The sequence below is a fragment of the Seriola aureovittata genome, chromosome 5, assembly GCF_021018895.1.
Source record: "Seriola aureovittata isolate HTS-2021-v1 ecotype China chromosome 5, ASM2101889v1, whole genome shotgun sequence".
In the NCBI taxonomy this organism is placed as follows: domain Eukaryota; kingdom Metazoa; phylum Chordata; class Actinopteri; order Carangiformes; family Carangidae; genus Seriola; species Seriola aureovittata.
The window spans coordinates 14,202,868-14,217,225 of record NC_079368.1 but is presented as its reverse complement, the minus strand read 5'-3'; the positions used below and the strand labels follow the sequence as shown (position 1 = coordinate 14,217,225).

The window sequence follows — 14,358 nt, the reverse complement described above, 5'->3', positions numbered from 1 at the left end:
GGGGACCACCAACACACCCCAACCTTTCTTTGTCCTCCATCCCAGCAGACCCCTCCCCTCCCTGGGCAGCAGGTCGTCAGTGAAGGGGTCCAGCTGGTGAGGACTGGAGATGCCAAACAACCTGTCAGAGATAAGAGGAGGCGGACAAGGTATACACAGCACCCCAGCACCCACACCACTCTGGAGGGTTTCACTGCTAAATGGAAGAGTTGGAGACACTGGGGTCCCTTATACTTGATAAGACAACATAGTACACACTGTTACGCTTTAAACAATACTCCAATATGTTGAATAAGATTGTCAGACACTTTTGGAGCATATATTTGTGAAAGGGTGCAGGCTAGTGTTGTTATCAGGTCCTTCATATTCATACATGCATTGAAACTGATAAGTTGCACTGCACTTAAAAGAGTTTCCACTCCCAAGGTGCTGAATGTACTTTAAATAACCCACTGGGAATGTTAATAGTTTGTCTCTGCTGTGTTTGTCATCTAACCACAAAGAAGAACACTACAACCAATTGACTTACGCAAAGTTCTCTAAAATTTATTCCATTTCTTCATATAAATCTGTCTTTATTTCCATAGAACAGAAAAAAATTTTGCTTATCACAACTATTTATCACCGTTTGGAGATGGAGGGTGAAACCAGACACAAACCTTCAAAGAGAAACAAATGTCTCCGAATGATACCGTCTTGTTTCACAAGTTAACAACAAGGTCATCTTTATAAATCTAGAGTAATAAATACTATTGGCAGGAAAAAAGTCTATAAAACACAAACATTTTCATCTTTACAGCTCACTGTCACACACATACTCACGCACACACATCAAATACATAACAAGGAATGATGAGGATCTGCTCTCTGCATCCTGGATGGTTTGCAGTGTTAGAGCACCTTCTCACATGTTACTGCATGTATAACACCTGGGTGGAAATATAAAAACTGCTTCATGACACAAAAATAAAAACAAAATCTCAGCTTGCGTGCATGAAAGGAGCCACAAATGTTTCTTTACAATTAGCTACAAGGTTGAAAGTAAAAACCCAAATCTGCAGGGAAATGCACTCAACCCAATCTAGTCAAAGCAATTAATGGAGTAATGGTGTATGGATATGACAGGGACCGATTTAGATTTAACTAATAAAGAGCACATTTACAGCACTGTATTTCTTTGTGTTTGCTGAGACATCCTTGCATGTCAAGAATCAACACTGGACTCATGAATAATTCAGAGACAAACAAAAATGGGCCATCACACACGCACACACATAGCACGCTACGCTCCAGCTCTGACTGGTCAGCTGGGGATAAAAGAGAGGTGCGTGCTCATTGGTTGGCTGTCATTGAGCGGAGAAAGCTGATTGGTCAGCTGGGGGTGACTGAGAGGACAGTGGTGACAGCTGCGTGACGCTGAGTTGTGCATTTACCCAGAATGCAGTGGAAACAGTGTTTACAGGTCTTTCAGCCTGTAGCGTGGTCTAAACAAACTGTTTATCTCCACGGTGCAGCGCCTGCAGCTACTACTGCCTGTCTCATTGGAAATTAACTCATAGCATCCTTGAGCTGAGCTGACATAGGCTTTACATACAAACACACACACGCACGCACGCACGCACGCAGAGACACACACACAGACAACTCATGCCTTTTCTCCTTCACTGAGACTGAGCATGGAGCTGTGTTTTGCTCAACTAAAAGAGAAAAAATGTCTCCCTCAGGCTCTGCTGTGAGAGCTGAGATTATTTTGGTCAGTAAATGTTACTGCCTGTTTGACATTGGGTCACTATTTACATCCTTGACAATGCAAAGAGCGGGAGTCATTGAGAGGAAAACAGCCTAGTGCTGTTCACAGTCTGGCCTTAACAGGGCTCACAGTGCAAACATTTGGATGACACCAGTCTTTGAGTTATGAAAAGATGATAAACTACAACTTTGATTGTGCTGCTTTTTTTTTTTTTTTTCCAAACATCTGAAACTTCATGGATGTCCAAGTCCAGTCTTCAACAATCCACCGCTCCATCCAGCACAGGGGAGAAACATGGCTAATAGATGAGACCTCTTCACACAGCACAAGATCACACTTTTCACAATTATGTTACAAAGGTAATATCATATTTAGTCTGTATACGCTGCAGCATCTTTCAAAAGAGCAGGAAGAAGGCTCACTGAGTTTGAGACTCTCTGTCCAATAATCAGTCTCTCAGGTACGTCCTCTGGTTCAGTTAGGAGGCTGCACTCCACTCTGGTACTCCACACCTGATGTGTGTGTGCGTCTCTAGTGTGTGATATAGAGGAGGAGACAGGTTGGGCGTGTAGCGAGGATACTCTCTTAGAGGAGGGCTGAGCTGCCTGCTGTGAATGTGTTGGGAGCTCTGAGATGGAGGTCCAGAGCTCTGGCTCTGATAGGGGTCGTGGGCGATGTGTTCTCCCAGCGGCGGAGAGCTCTGGTGGGTTATGGCGCTGAGTCGAGAGCCCTGAGGGCTGGAGCTGTAGGGAGGATGAGGGGTATAAGGTGGGTAGGGTTCCATGGGGGTCATTGCAGAAGGGAGCGGACAGGTGTACGACCAGGATGTACAGTTGAGTTCATCCAGTCTGGGCTCTGAGCTGGCAAACATGCACGCCTGACGCTGTCCCATGTCTGAGCTGTAGGGGGAGTCAGTGAGACCCAGGGCAGTGTTGTTGGACAGACCAGGTGGAGGAGGAGGGAAGGAGGAGGGGTGATAGTAAGACTCGCCCTCACTGGGTGAGCTACCAGTGAAGGGTTTCTTGTATGGGTGCTGGCGGTTTCCTGAAGGGCAGTTGTCCTCCACTACAGACAGACAGAGAGAAAACATTCTGTTGATTTTACATTTGACAGTAAGTGAGAACTGAGAAAGTTCCAGCGCAATCGTTCTGACTTCAGACAGTTCAAGCAACGGAGACGAGAACAAAATGTACACATGAAGAAAAGTTGAATTAGCATGGCTGATTTGAGAATACGTATGACATTAACTTAAATATAAACATGATGCCAGGATTAAAGTGTAGTTTATCTGTAATGCTGCCAGAAGAAAAGGAAAAGTGTTTTATCTCTTTACGACTTGGTGCCAAACAAAATGTGTCCAAATCACAGTTTATCATAAACCTTCAAATTATTCTGTGATCCTAGTTTCTGATTTAAATCATCATTTTACAGTTATAGTCTGTATGTTATTTACGCACACTGCTTGTATGGCTCCTTGTATTTAGACAACATTTAATATTTAAAACATTTGTCTTGCTTTCTTAAATGAAACAAAGTGTTGTGTTTTATGTATAAGTTTATATTTCTCAACGCGAGGCAATGACAATATATTCTTTTGCTCTTGATCCTAAAATGTAGGTATTTCCAATAGCATCAATAGTTTTGCAATAATAAATTTCAAACAATACGCACCCCCTATTAACAGGGGTATTATAGTCCAGATTGAAAAAGCCTTTAGTGCCTTGCTTGGTATGAAATCTGCGTGTAGAGACGAGCATGTTCATTTAATCTCACAGGCCTGAGAGCAGCGCTAACCTGACTCCTGAGTTAAACCCATGATTAGTTAGGTGATCAGTTAAGTGTAACACAAAGTTGACTTTAGTTACAGCCTTAGAAAATGTTTTTGGTATTTTCAGACGTTGCACGTTACTGGCTTTCTTTTAGTTGTTGATTCATATGTCTGAGTAGACCTATGTAAACATGTGTAAATAAATAAACAGTCATTTGTTGATGATGATTCCACGCAGCCTGCAAACACAAACTGAACTGAATGTCACAGCACAAATAAATGTCACTGTGGTCTTTGAGTTGATTTCCTACAATAGTACAAATAAATCAACACCTGCACATAGCTACAAACATAACTTTCTAAAATTCACCATACGCATTGAAAGTTGCCAAATTTGTTTTTCTATTTCCTCTTCATGATTTCCATTATTTTCAGGAGTTTATAAAAACAGCCTGAAGAGACTCAAAATCTGCCTGTAAAATAAAACTCAACTCCTTTTTCTTAGTTACATATTATGTATAGTAATTACATTATTACCTTTGCAGTTGGCTGAGAAACATCAAAATTTTTTAACTAAATTCATGGATACCATGCTTTAGATAATAGTTTATAACTTTTAGTTTATACAAATAACTGTAACTTTGTAAATTAGTAATCAATTGGCAAAAACATGTAAAACCACTGTAATGGTCCTTTTTGTGACCTGAAAACAGAAACTCAATTACTACGACATTTACCCAAAGCTGTTTATTGTTCATAAACTATATATCAGGTGAGAGAAACCAGTCATTATCAGTTTTACGGCTGCTCAGGGGAGATTTTCCTACTTGGTATAAGGAAACGTTAGGGGGTGTAATATCATTCACAAATCATTTTTAAAGTGAGATAAACACTGTTTGTTTCCACGTGTACAATAACTATTACAATAACTCGGTGAATGTCAAAATAAATGGGTCATAGCTTTGTAAACTTGTCTTTATATCTCAAGACTTCGGCAGTAATTCTCTGTCACACGGCGCAGAGCTTCCTCCTACCTTTCCTCTTGGTGCAGTGGAAGACCTGCGGCTGTTGGCCGTGCTGCAGGGGAGGATGAGGCAGGGTGTAATGCGTGGGGGGAGCGCTCAGCAGCTCCTGGGGACTGCTGCTGCTGTTCAAGCCGTTCTCACAGCTGTAGGGGGATCCGACAGCCTCGGGGGAGCCTCTCAGACCCCGCCCCTCCCCGCTGAAAGGACTCCCAGTGGAGCAGGCTCTCTGGCGGACGGTACTGCGGGGGACCACTGGGTAGTCCTTGCTGAAACAGAAAGAGAGAGGTGAGTTGAGAATAACAGCAGGAGCAACAATTTGCATCTGATGTTGTTATGGCCTCAGGTATGCTGCACAAAGCTCAAAACTGCCTTTCCTGACTCTGTACAGGTATTTTAAGGTAGATTAAATTCTGCAGGGTGGTTTGTGGTCTTTTTTCTTTTCTTTTCTTTTTCTTTCAAGTCTTTCATCCTTTCAGCTCTGATCTCTCTCTCCCTCTCCCTGTGCACACTGCCCTCTTGGTGAACTCTGTGGTATGTAGGGGACAGCAGGCCACATCTCCCCTCGACTCTCGCTGAGACAGTGACACACACTCTCACACACGCACGCACACACAATCACAGTCAGTGCTGTTGTGAGATAATTCGCTGCTCTAAAAATAAACATCCATCCGTGTGTCACTTCAGATAGACTCCTCTCCTCTCCTCTCCGCCACAGCAGCACAATAACACAGGGCTGCTGCGTTTAATACCACCCTCTCTCCCTCCTTCTCCTCCTCCCTTCTCTTTCTTCTCCCTCCACACAGTAACAGCCTCTCCCATTGGCTCGCTAAAATCTCTAAACTGCCTGCCACAACGGAGCTTGAATGGAGATTAGCTCAGCTCACAAACAGACACCATGTAAGGCCATCAGCTGATCAGCGGTGACAGACTAATAGACCAGCAGCAATGTGATCTATCAATGCAGTGCAGGAACTGATGCTCAGTGTTTGTGCTGCACGTTTTGGACGAGGTTTCAGGCTGAGATCAAGCTTCAGGTGACAATGGCTCACATCTCTTTTACCACTTGGCTCGGCTCGCTCGCTCGCACACACACAGACACACACACACACACACACACACATCTTAGACCATATGTACCCCATCATAACAACCCTCCCCTCTGGGTGAGGGAGAGAAAAAGAGAAGAATAGATTTTGTTTCCTATAAATGTTCACACACACGCACACAGATACTGGAAACACCAACACACACGCTAACAAAGCTGTGCTCACCCTTGCAGCTTGGCCATGCGGTGCAGCTCATTGTCGTCGCTGCCTCTGAAGCCCTTAGCGAAAGGATTATTCTCGATCTTCAGCTGCGTAATCTGAGGATGAAACACAGAAAACCTTTCACTTAGACACTAGTATTACACCACAGGACGCTCAGGCTCAAAAAAGACCCAGGGTTTCATCCATGCAAAGACACATATAGGTCCAAAGGCACATTCAGTCTTCCACTGTTCTCATCATTGACTGAAAGTCAATAGTTTACTATTAGTCAGAGGCCCTGCAGATGTTAAAAGCAGCCCTACTGAAGCTCTGCACGGCCAACATTCCTCAGCCACTGACGTTTCTAACGGAGTGGACAGTGTTCTCGCCAGCTGACACAGAATAAACTGTTTACCCAAACACTCGCCAGGTTTAAGGATTTCAGGCCAAAGCTTTTAGAGGTCCAAAGCTGAGAGCTTTGATGTTAAGTCCTCAAACTTTTCTCATTGATGTCATGGAGGGAAACCTTTGTGTTTTGAAGGATTTCATTTAGCTAAAGACCACGTCCATCACAGAGCAGGCGAGCGGACTGGAGACCTGACACGAGCTCAGGTCCAAACAAACTTTGAAGTGTCGATAATTCTGATATCGACCTCCGCCACACTATTTGCTCCACAGCTGTAATTTCTATACTGTACAACAAATGTGGTATCAGATCTACGTGTTTCTGTATGTATGATACAACTACAGAGTTTAGGATTTTTTTACGCAATAACTACATTGCATACACGGATGTAATGGTTCAGAAAATTTCAAATAATTAGCAAAACTTAAAACTAATTCACTTAATTCCACTTCTACTGATAATAATAATAATAATAATAATATAAGTATAAATTAGTAGTAAGCTTAAAATACAATATATATACAAACTTTTGATTGTACACTATTTATTATACAATGAATTAAAAATTATAAACACAAAGATTTGGTGAATTTTCTCAGGTGAGCAATTTTACTGACAAGATATATAATATGTAAAAATTAAGGAAAAGAATTGCAAAACTTTGTAGAAAATAATGTAGTTGCAATGTATTTATTCATGTTATTTATGATTCGTTATGAAATGTGATCAAATTGAAGCTACCCTGTGAAAAGTTTATCAGCAGAGTTCAAGGCTTATAAGGCCGCAGTCCGTCAAAGACAAAGACAAAGGAAACTGGACCAGCCAAGATCAAGGGAAAGAAACAGGTCATTACATACCAACACTTACATGTGCTCTCTCTCTCACACACACACACACACACACACACACACACACACACACACACACACACACACACACACACACACGCACGCACGCACGCACACACGCACACACGCACACGCACACGCACATAATTTATTTTTGGACATGTTTACAAATACTGAGTAAGGACACATAAACAAAGAACATGCAAATTGACTTTCTGGACACAAAATACAGACGGTAATACAAACAGAGAAAGAGTGTCTGTGTGTGTGTGTGTGTGTGTGTGTGTGTGTGTGTGTGTGTGTGTGTGTGTGTGTGTGTGTGTGTGTGTGTGTTTGTGTGTGTGTGAGGCAGAAGTTTGAATGTGCCCAGTGACCAAAGGCAAAACTTCATGCACTTGTCTAAGTGGTCACAGATTCTACAGTAGAACAGATCTGAAGACTTTGAGCTCCATTTGTTCCATTGTTTGAATAATCACGAGGTTGCCTTTAGCTCCAGCCTGTAGCAAATCAGTACACTTCATATTCAAACACCAACTAATGTATAAACATCAATTATTATTACATTCCTATCGGGACTAGCAGTGACTCACAGTGACCTTATTGTATTTATATGGTTTAATCCAAAATTTTATTGTAGTTCCATAAAGGAGGTTTAGGTGGCACCTCTCCAAAACATGTGGGTAGGATAGTTCCTGACCTTTAACACTCTCTCAGTAGTGTGCAAAGTCTACCTTGTGGTTCTGGTAGGACGTCACAGCGATGAAGGCAGTCTCAGAGAAGACGTGGGTGCAGAAAGCTGTGTTTTTAGAGCCGAAGCCGTTGTTCTCGTCCGCCTTGACGATATGGAGACGAGGCTGGTATTTGTGCATGGAGTTGAGTATTATCTGTACAGGGGAGAGATTGAGAAGGTGAGGCTGACAGAGCTGTCTCTGTGTTTCAAAAAAAAAAAAAAAAAAACACTGCAGCAGATGCTGGGACCTGGACTGGACTGAACTGGAGACCATGTGAAGGGTAGGCCCACCTATAGTCAAGATACACCAGATTTCTGGGCTGACATGAAACAAAGATTCATGCTTAACATATGAGCAGGATCAAACTGGTGTAAGTCAACATGAAAAACAAATAAGTGATTTTTGTTTACATGGCCTCCCTCCAAGACCGTAGCCAAATTCTGTGGGCATGAGTCCTGCATGAATATAGAAATAATATGATGTTTTTTTTACCTGCTCTGGTTAGAACAATTACCAAAAATGACTTATGAAAGTCTTTTTTTCATTTAAATGCAGCTAAAAAAAATCATACATGAAAACAAACTGATTAGTGAATCATATTACACATTGTTTATTTTAATCTACTGATCAAATATGACATCTGTGACCATTTTCTGACCCAAACCAAACAACACATAGTTATGTAAGATCTGAATCCACAGGACTGGATATTCAGGCCTAAATTTAAACTATATAATTTGATGTTCCAGATTTCCCACATTCACTGATCATTAACTTGGCAGCAACATTGGAAGCAACTTCTTGAAAGGTTAGTGGTGACTACTTATTACTGCAGCATTTCTAATGTCCACCTGCCTCTAACTTTGCTACATTTGGCCTGGACATACCAGTGATGTAAAACTATAACAACTCACGGTCTGAACTATTTCCCACGACACCGACAACTCCACAAGTGCTTTTTAATTGGACCACGTTTGTTTATCCAGGGGGGCTCAGTTTAATCGCAGTGACGTGTCCGCCTGTGACATGCATTAGCTAATGGACTTTAAAGCCACTGAAATCATTACCTCTAATTTACCAAATGTGAAAAGATGATGTTTCTGTTTGTTTCTGCGCGGACACACACATGGGTGCGCAAGGGTGCTGGCGCGCCGGTGCAGTTCATTGCGCCTAATGTATAAAGTAGTAGACTGTTACTATAGGCTGCGTGGTGCGTCAGTGGGAAAGCTGGGCACGGCGGGAATGAGTGTGTGGAGTCTGAATTGTGTCCGCTCTGCCCTAGTGGTGATTTGTGCTGTGTTGTGATGTCTGCTGAGTTACACAGTCTGTGCTGCCAGCTGAGGACTGAATGGGGCTCCTCGGGCTGAGCCTCTCTGCTGGACCGGACCTGTGACTGTAGCAGTTGTGCAATCATTCTTCTTAAATTAAAACCATTAGGCTACTCTGTTACTTATTTAAAATGCATATTATGGATATTTGATATTTAAATTTATGATTGGTGTCCTCACGAGCGTATTGTTTTTCAACGACTTTTATTGGAAGCAGCCTCAAACTAGAGGCCTATAAACACACTCCAAACGCTCTGATTCTATTTCAAACAGATAAACAACAAATTTCCTTGTTTTGTCTGTACATAAACAGGCAATCCACCACACTTGGGAAATGTTGTTAAGAGGGCTCACATGTCCAAATGGGTCCAGGTGGTTGTTGGTGAGTTTCAGCTTCTGAAAAGAGACGAGCTGGCGGCTCCAATGCGCCCCGGTGGCGGGAGAGTCCGGGTGGACGTAGAGTCTCCCCGGCATCGCGGGCTCTGCCTTTCCCGTTATCGACCTAAACGGCCAAGAAAAAAAATGGAGCAGACCACAAAAACAGTCAGTTAGACAATGACGCTCAGTGGGTCACAGTGGTTTGTCTGAGCGGACGTGCACACGCTCTGGCCGGCGCCACGCCGCGCAGGAGGCCTGAGCTGCCGCCGGCTGCAGAGGGTCTATCTGGTGCTTTAATTAGACAGACTCCAAATGCACCGCGTTTTGCTGAAGTTTACACAGATAGCCACATCTGGACCTTAGCTCAGCGGACTCAAATTAACTCGCTCTGCTCCCAGATTTGCTGTAGCCTCTGCTTTCTCTGCAGGAGCGATGTTGTTGATGAGGCGCCGGACCCGTCTGCTGAAATAAATCGTCACAAAACTAAAACAACAATCTGATCTGAGTGATCTATTTTCTCGCTTTTAACAGAAGGTAGTTAGTGCCAGAGACTCTGAAGCAAGGCCTAGAAGAATAGTGATCAAGTTCATGTGAAGCCTGGCCTCTGTTGACTCTGCAATGTGTAGCCTAAGCGTGAAGGTCAAACTAAAAAATAAATTGGCATGTATGATATCATATTTTACAGCCTGTTATATTTGAGGGGATTCATCTCCCCCCCACACACACACACACACACACACACACACACACACACACACACACATACACACACACACAAACTTTATCTCGGAAAAATGCCTTCAGGCTACAGCAGCAACTTCTCTCTATAAACACCCCGCGCCTCCATTGGGCCGAGGCTCTGAGCTGGGACTCCGTGTCACACTGGTTTATCCACAATCCCCGGTGTCCGGCCCGTTGCGTTGCAATGACCGAGTGTCTGATGCTGTGAGGAGGCAGAGCATTGATGGCTCTCACTGTAAGAGTCAGTGGTCTGCTCGGATTTTCCCCTCAGCACAACACAACAGTTGAACGGGAGACTTTAATCCGGTCTGTGTCGTCTGTCCGCCCGGTGAACCCTTCACACTCTGATTCAACCGGCGGGCAGACACTGGGGGGAAACACGGGGAACTAGGCCACCCCGGTCTGCAAGAGGGAGCCGACCTTTACCCAGTGCGCGCAGGCGGGGATGGAGCGGAGGGTATAAACCCACAACAACACGGTATAGACGGATTTCCTTTTACTGATTTATCAGACTCAAACATTCATGACCACATATGATAATAAAGTGGCAACAAGGTGACATGTGAAAATGTGGGGAAAAATAATTACTGATCAAGAAATTGATTTAGGTTATTGTTTTTTCCATAGCCAACGATCTATCATGTTATTTAGCATTCAATCCGTTAGCCCCCCCACCATAACAAGGTTAAATATTATAATAAACATAATTGTGAATCCATCATGGGAAAGCTGACCTGTACAGACATGGCTACTGCTGCACGGCATATTTGATCACATTAGCCTATCACAGGTTTCCGAGGGTGTGGTCCACTGAGTTTGGATTCAGACGATTACTCTGATAAATATGAAGTGTTGTCATATACGAACCATTTGTTGTCTGCAAATTTGTAGCGATGGTCATCCCCGGGGACAATGTCCATGAGGAGTATGTACTTGGTTTTTGGGTTGAGGCCTGTGACCTTCACCTTGTAACTGGGGAACATCCTCCTACAGGGCACGTGTTCAGGGAAAAACACAAGGAGATTTAGATTAGAAAAACACTTGATGTTAATAATACATAGGCCTTTGTGCTCCTCTGAGACAACATGTCCCTCGAGGGCCTTAATGCCACATGCATATGTTACATTATGTTGGGCCAGGACTGCGATTCATTAAAAAAATCATTCTTCATTCAATTCTCCTACAGCGTTTTAGTGAAATGCCTGGCTTCATAAAACACACACACACACAAAAAAAAAATCATGATAGAGTAAATCAAATACACCCAAAGTCAAAATCTATTTTATGTAGTCAACAGAGAGTTATTTTTTCCTCCTACCTTCCAGCCTTAGTGATGATCATTTCAGTTCCCACTTCATCAAACTTCGTCCAGAGTTCCCTGTCATGAAGGAAAACTTTGATTCCCTCCATCCCCTGCAGCAAAATATAAACAGTGCTCACTACAAATGCAGAGCAAGTCTTCTGGAAGTAAAACTAAAGCAGAACACAGGGCCTACAAATGAATAACACACTCGATTTATTTTTTCAAAATTAAATGCAGTTTATATAGTAATTTTATAGCGATTCGTATATTTGAAATAGGCTAATGATTTAGTGGTTTTGGTAAATTCAACAAAATAAAAATTTCTCTACTGCATCAATAAATTCCTTGTGCTTCGGTTTGTTTTGACAAAGACCGCGGACTTGAGGTCAGTTGAACTCAATAATGAGTAAATCCATATCTACATTAGGCTCCACAGTACCTGCTGGCTGGACGCTGTCTGCGGTGAGGCCGGTGAGTTTAAGGTGTAGCTGGGATTTTCCTGTTTGGTTTCTTTTGGGGAATCCATGCAGTCTGAGTCCGGACGCTCTGCAAGGCCGAACTGGTCCCCTCCGTTTGCCATGTCCCACTGAGAGAGAGAGAGAGAGAGAGAGAGAGAGAGAGAGAGAGAGACACACACACACACACACACACACACACACACACACACACACACACACACACACACACACACACACACACACACACACACACACACACACACACACACACACACACCTTTAGTCATTTTGATTTAGTAATAGTTCAGACTGAAGTTGTCGCTGAACATTTCATATTAAAGTTACGAGAAATATATTTTGAAACATGTCTGTTTTGGCAAATTAAGGTTAGTCTCAAACAAAACTCTGAGCTATGATACAAATATTTACTATTACATTTTTGCAATGGATAGGACTAAACACTGATGCTCTACCTATAATCTATAATAAGTAACCCAAACTGTTGGACGGTTGATATGTGGTGGAGAGTCTTTGCACAAAGTGTTAATGCTGACCTTTATTATGAAGGCTACAGACGTTCATTGATATTAGGGTGAAAAAACACTAATAACCTGTGGGTTTCTCTTTAGCATAAGGATAATGTCTCACATTAGCCCACTTTACAATGGCTTACACTGACTGATCCAATAACCTAATTACAAGCTTCCACTTAAAAGGAGATTAAATGTTCATGAACTTTAAAACTGTTTTCGAAGAGGGCTAAGGGATAGAGCTTGCTATTGATCATGCATTAACAATCCAGATATAGGCTATTTTATCTACAGTGGTTCATATTAATTGCACTACCATTCATATTTTGTAGACTATTTCAAACGCAATACTTAGTAACTGGAGCTTTAAATTCCAGGGTGTTAACAGTTAAAATTTGAGTTTAGCCTTACACGTGGTTTAAAATGTAAGCATCTCTTAAAGTGCATATCATTGACATCAAATGAGCTAACCACAGCCTTTATCATGGTGTGCCTGCGTGCGTGAGTGTGTATTTTGGATAGTCGCTCTGAGGCCCTTTACCTCAAACGCACTGCTCTGCTGTCCCTGCAGAAAACACGCTCATCCTGCTCCTGCGCGCTCTGCAGGCTTGATATGATTTCCTTGTATTATTATTATTATTATTTAATCCAACTGTCCAAATGACGCTGTGTAGAGAGGCTCTCAAAAATCCACCATGTTCCCCGTGCAGCTCCGAAATATCAACGGGTTGTTTGTTTCTCGCTGCGCTGTCCTGCGCGCAGACGGCGGCTCGTCCGCTCCGCTGCCTCCCGCCACCGCCGGCTACAGGCTGAGAGCCGTTCAAAGCGGCTGCAGTTTCTTCCTCATTTATCTCGCTCCTCTCCTTCTTGCCCTCCCGGACGCAGAGGGAGCCCTGATCTGAACCCCCCCGGATCAGACCCTTCCTTACAAATGGAGTCAAGTCCGCCTCAGATATTCTGCCCTCCCCCTTCTGCCTCCCCTGCGCTCCCATAGGTCTGCACGGTGCATCGGTATCTGCAGGCCAAATCGTGGCTGTGACACTGGCCAATCACACACACACACACACACACACACACACACACACACACACACACACACACACACACACACACACACACACACACACACACACGCACACACACCATGCAGACACAAACCCACACATGCACGCGCACTCGAACGACCATTGTTTATTTATCAAAAATAATATTATCAATTCTCATATTGTCTATTCGTCCCTGAAGCATTTATAGTTACTTTCTGCTTGATAATGTATCACGCAAACCCCAAAGTGACCGTTGACTACTTTTCGACCTGAAAAAAAATTGGGCCTATCCAGTTAACTGTGCTGGTTGGTCAGAGAAGTGGGAATATTTTACTCTTGCATTTTATTTAAACCCTTTGACCACTGATGTGAGGTGAAGACAACTACAAGTCAAATCAGTATGAAAACGAAAAGATGTTTTACCCAAATTCTGAGGTAATTCATCTCCACTTCCACAAAGCTAAAGAAAAATGTGTAACCAAAAGAAAAAAAAAGGGGGAAAAAAGGGTTTTATCTTTACTGGTGGAGAAGGCGCTGGAATAGTCATCGTTAGTTGATGCCAGTGCCTTATATGTGTTCATAAAACACAAATGTTCGGCTATCTGTGATCAACACACCCAGGTGTAAAGTGGATTTGGTTTGTGCATCTTGTAAAATTATAAAACCCACAGGCCTAATCTCACATGGGGGACACACACATATTATCTCATAGTAGATTATAGATGCAGGCACGGGAGGCCTGTATAGCAGCAGCAGCGGGTTGACGCGTGCGCGCATCACTTTGACTGGATTAATACTG

At 43.0% G+C, this 14,358-nt stretch overlaps 1 protein-coding gene across 1 annotated transcript; it reads right to left on the bottom strand.

The window, feature by feature from the left end:
• Positions 1 to 525: 525 nt before the first annotated feature.
• Positions 526 to 13,508, bottom strand: tbx5b (T-box transcription factor 5b). Its single transcript, XM_056375352.1, has 9 exons — positions 13,055 to 13,508; positions 11,965 to 12,111; positions 11,541 to 11,635; positions 11,090 to 11,209; positions 9,458 to 9,605; positions 7,776 to 7,928; positions 5,815 to 5,906; positions 4,553 to 4,809; positions 526 to 2,815 (listed from the first exon to the last, which is right to left on the bottom strand). Exons 2-9 carry the CDS (start codon positions 12,103 to 12,105, stop codon positions 2,229 to 2,231), a joined length of 1,593 nt encoding a protein of 530 aa, XP_056231327.1. The 5' UTR covers positions 12,106 to 12,111; positions 13,055 to 13,508; the 3' UTR covers positions 526 to 2,228.
• Between the last annotated feature and the right edge of the window lie 850 nt (positions 13,509 to 14,358).

Coding starts and splice junctions, on each gene's coding strand:
- tbx5b (XM_056375352.1), bottom strand. CDS start 12,105: ATGGCAAACGGAGGGGACCAGTTCGGCCTTGCAGAGCGTCCGGACTCA. Junction 11,636..11,964: donor AGACAGCGTCCAGCCAGCAG/GTACTGTGGAGC, acceptor ATTTTGCTGCAG/GGGATGGAGGGAATCAAAGT. Junction 7,929..9,457: donor ACCTGGACCCATTTGGACAT/GTGAGCCCTCTT, acceptor TCCCCTGTACAG/ATAATACTCAACTCCATGCA.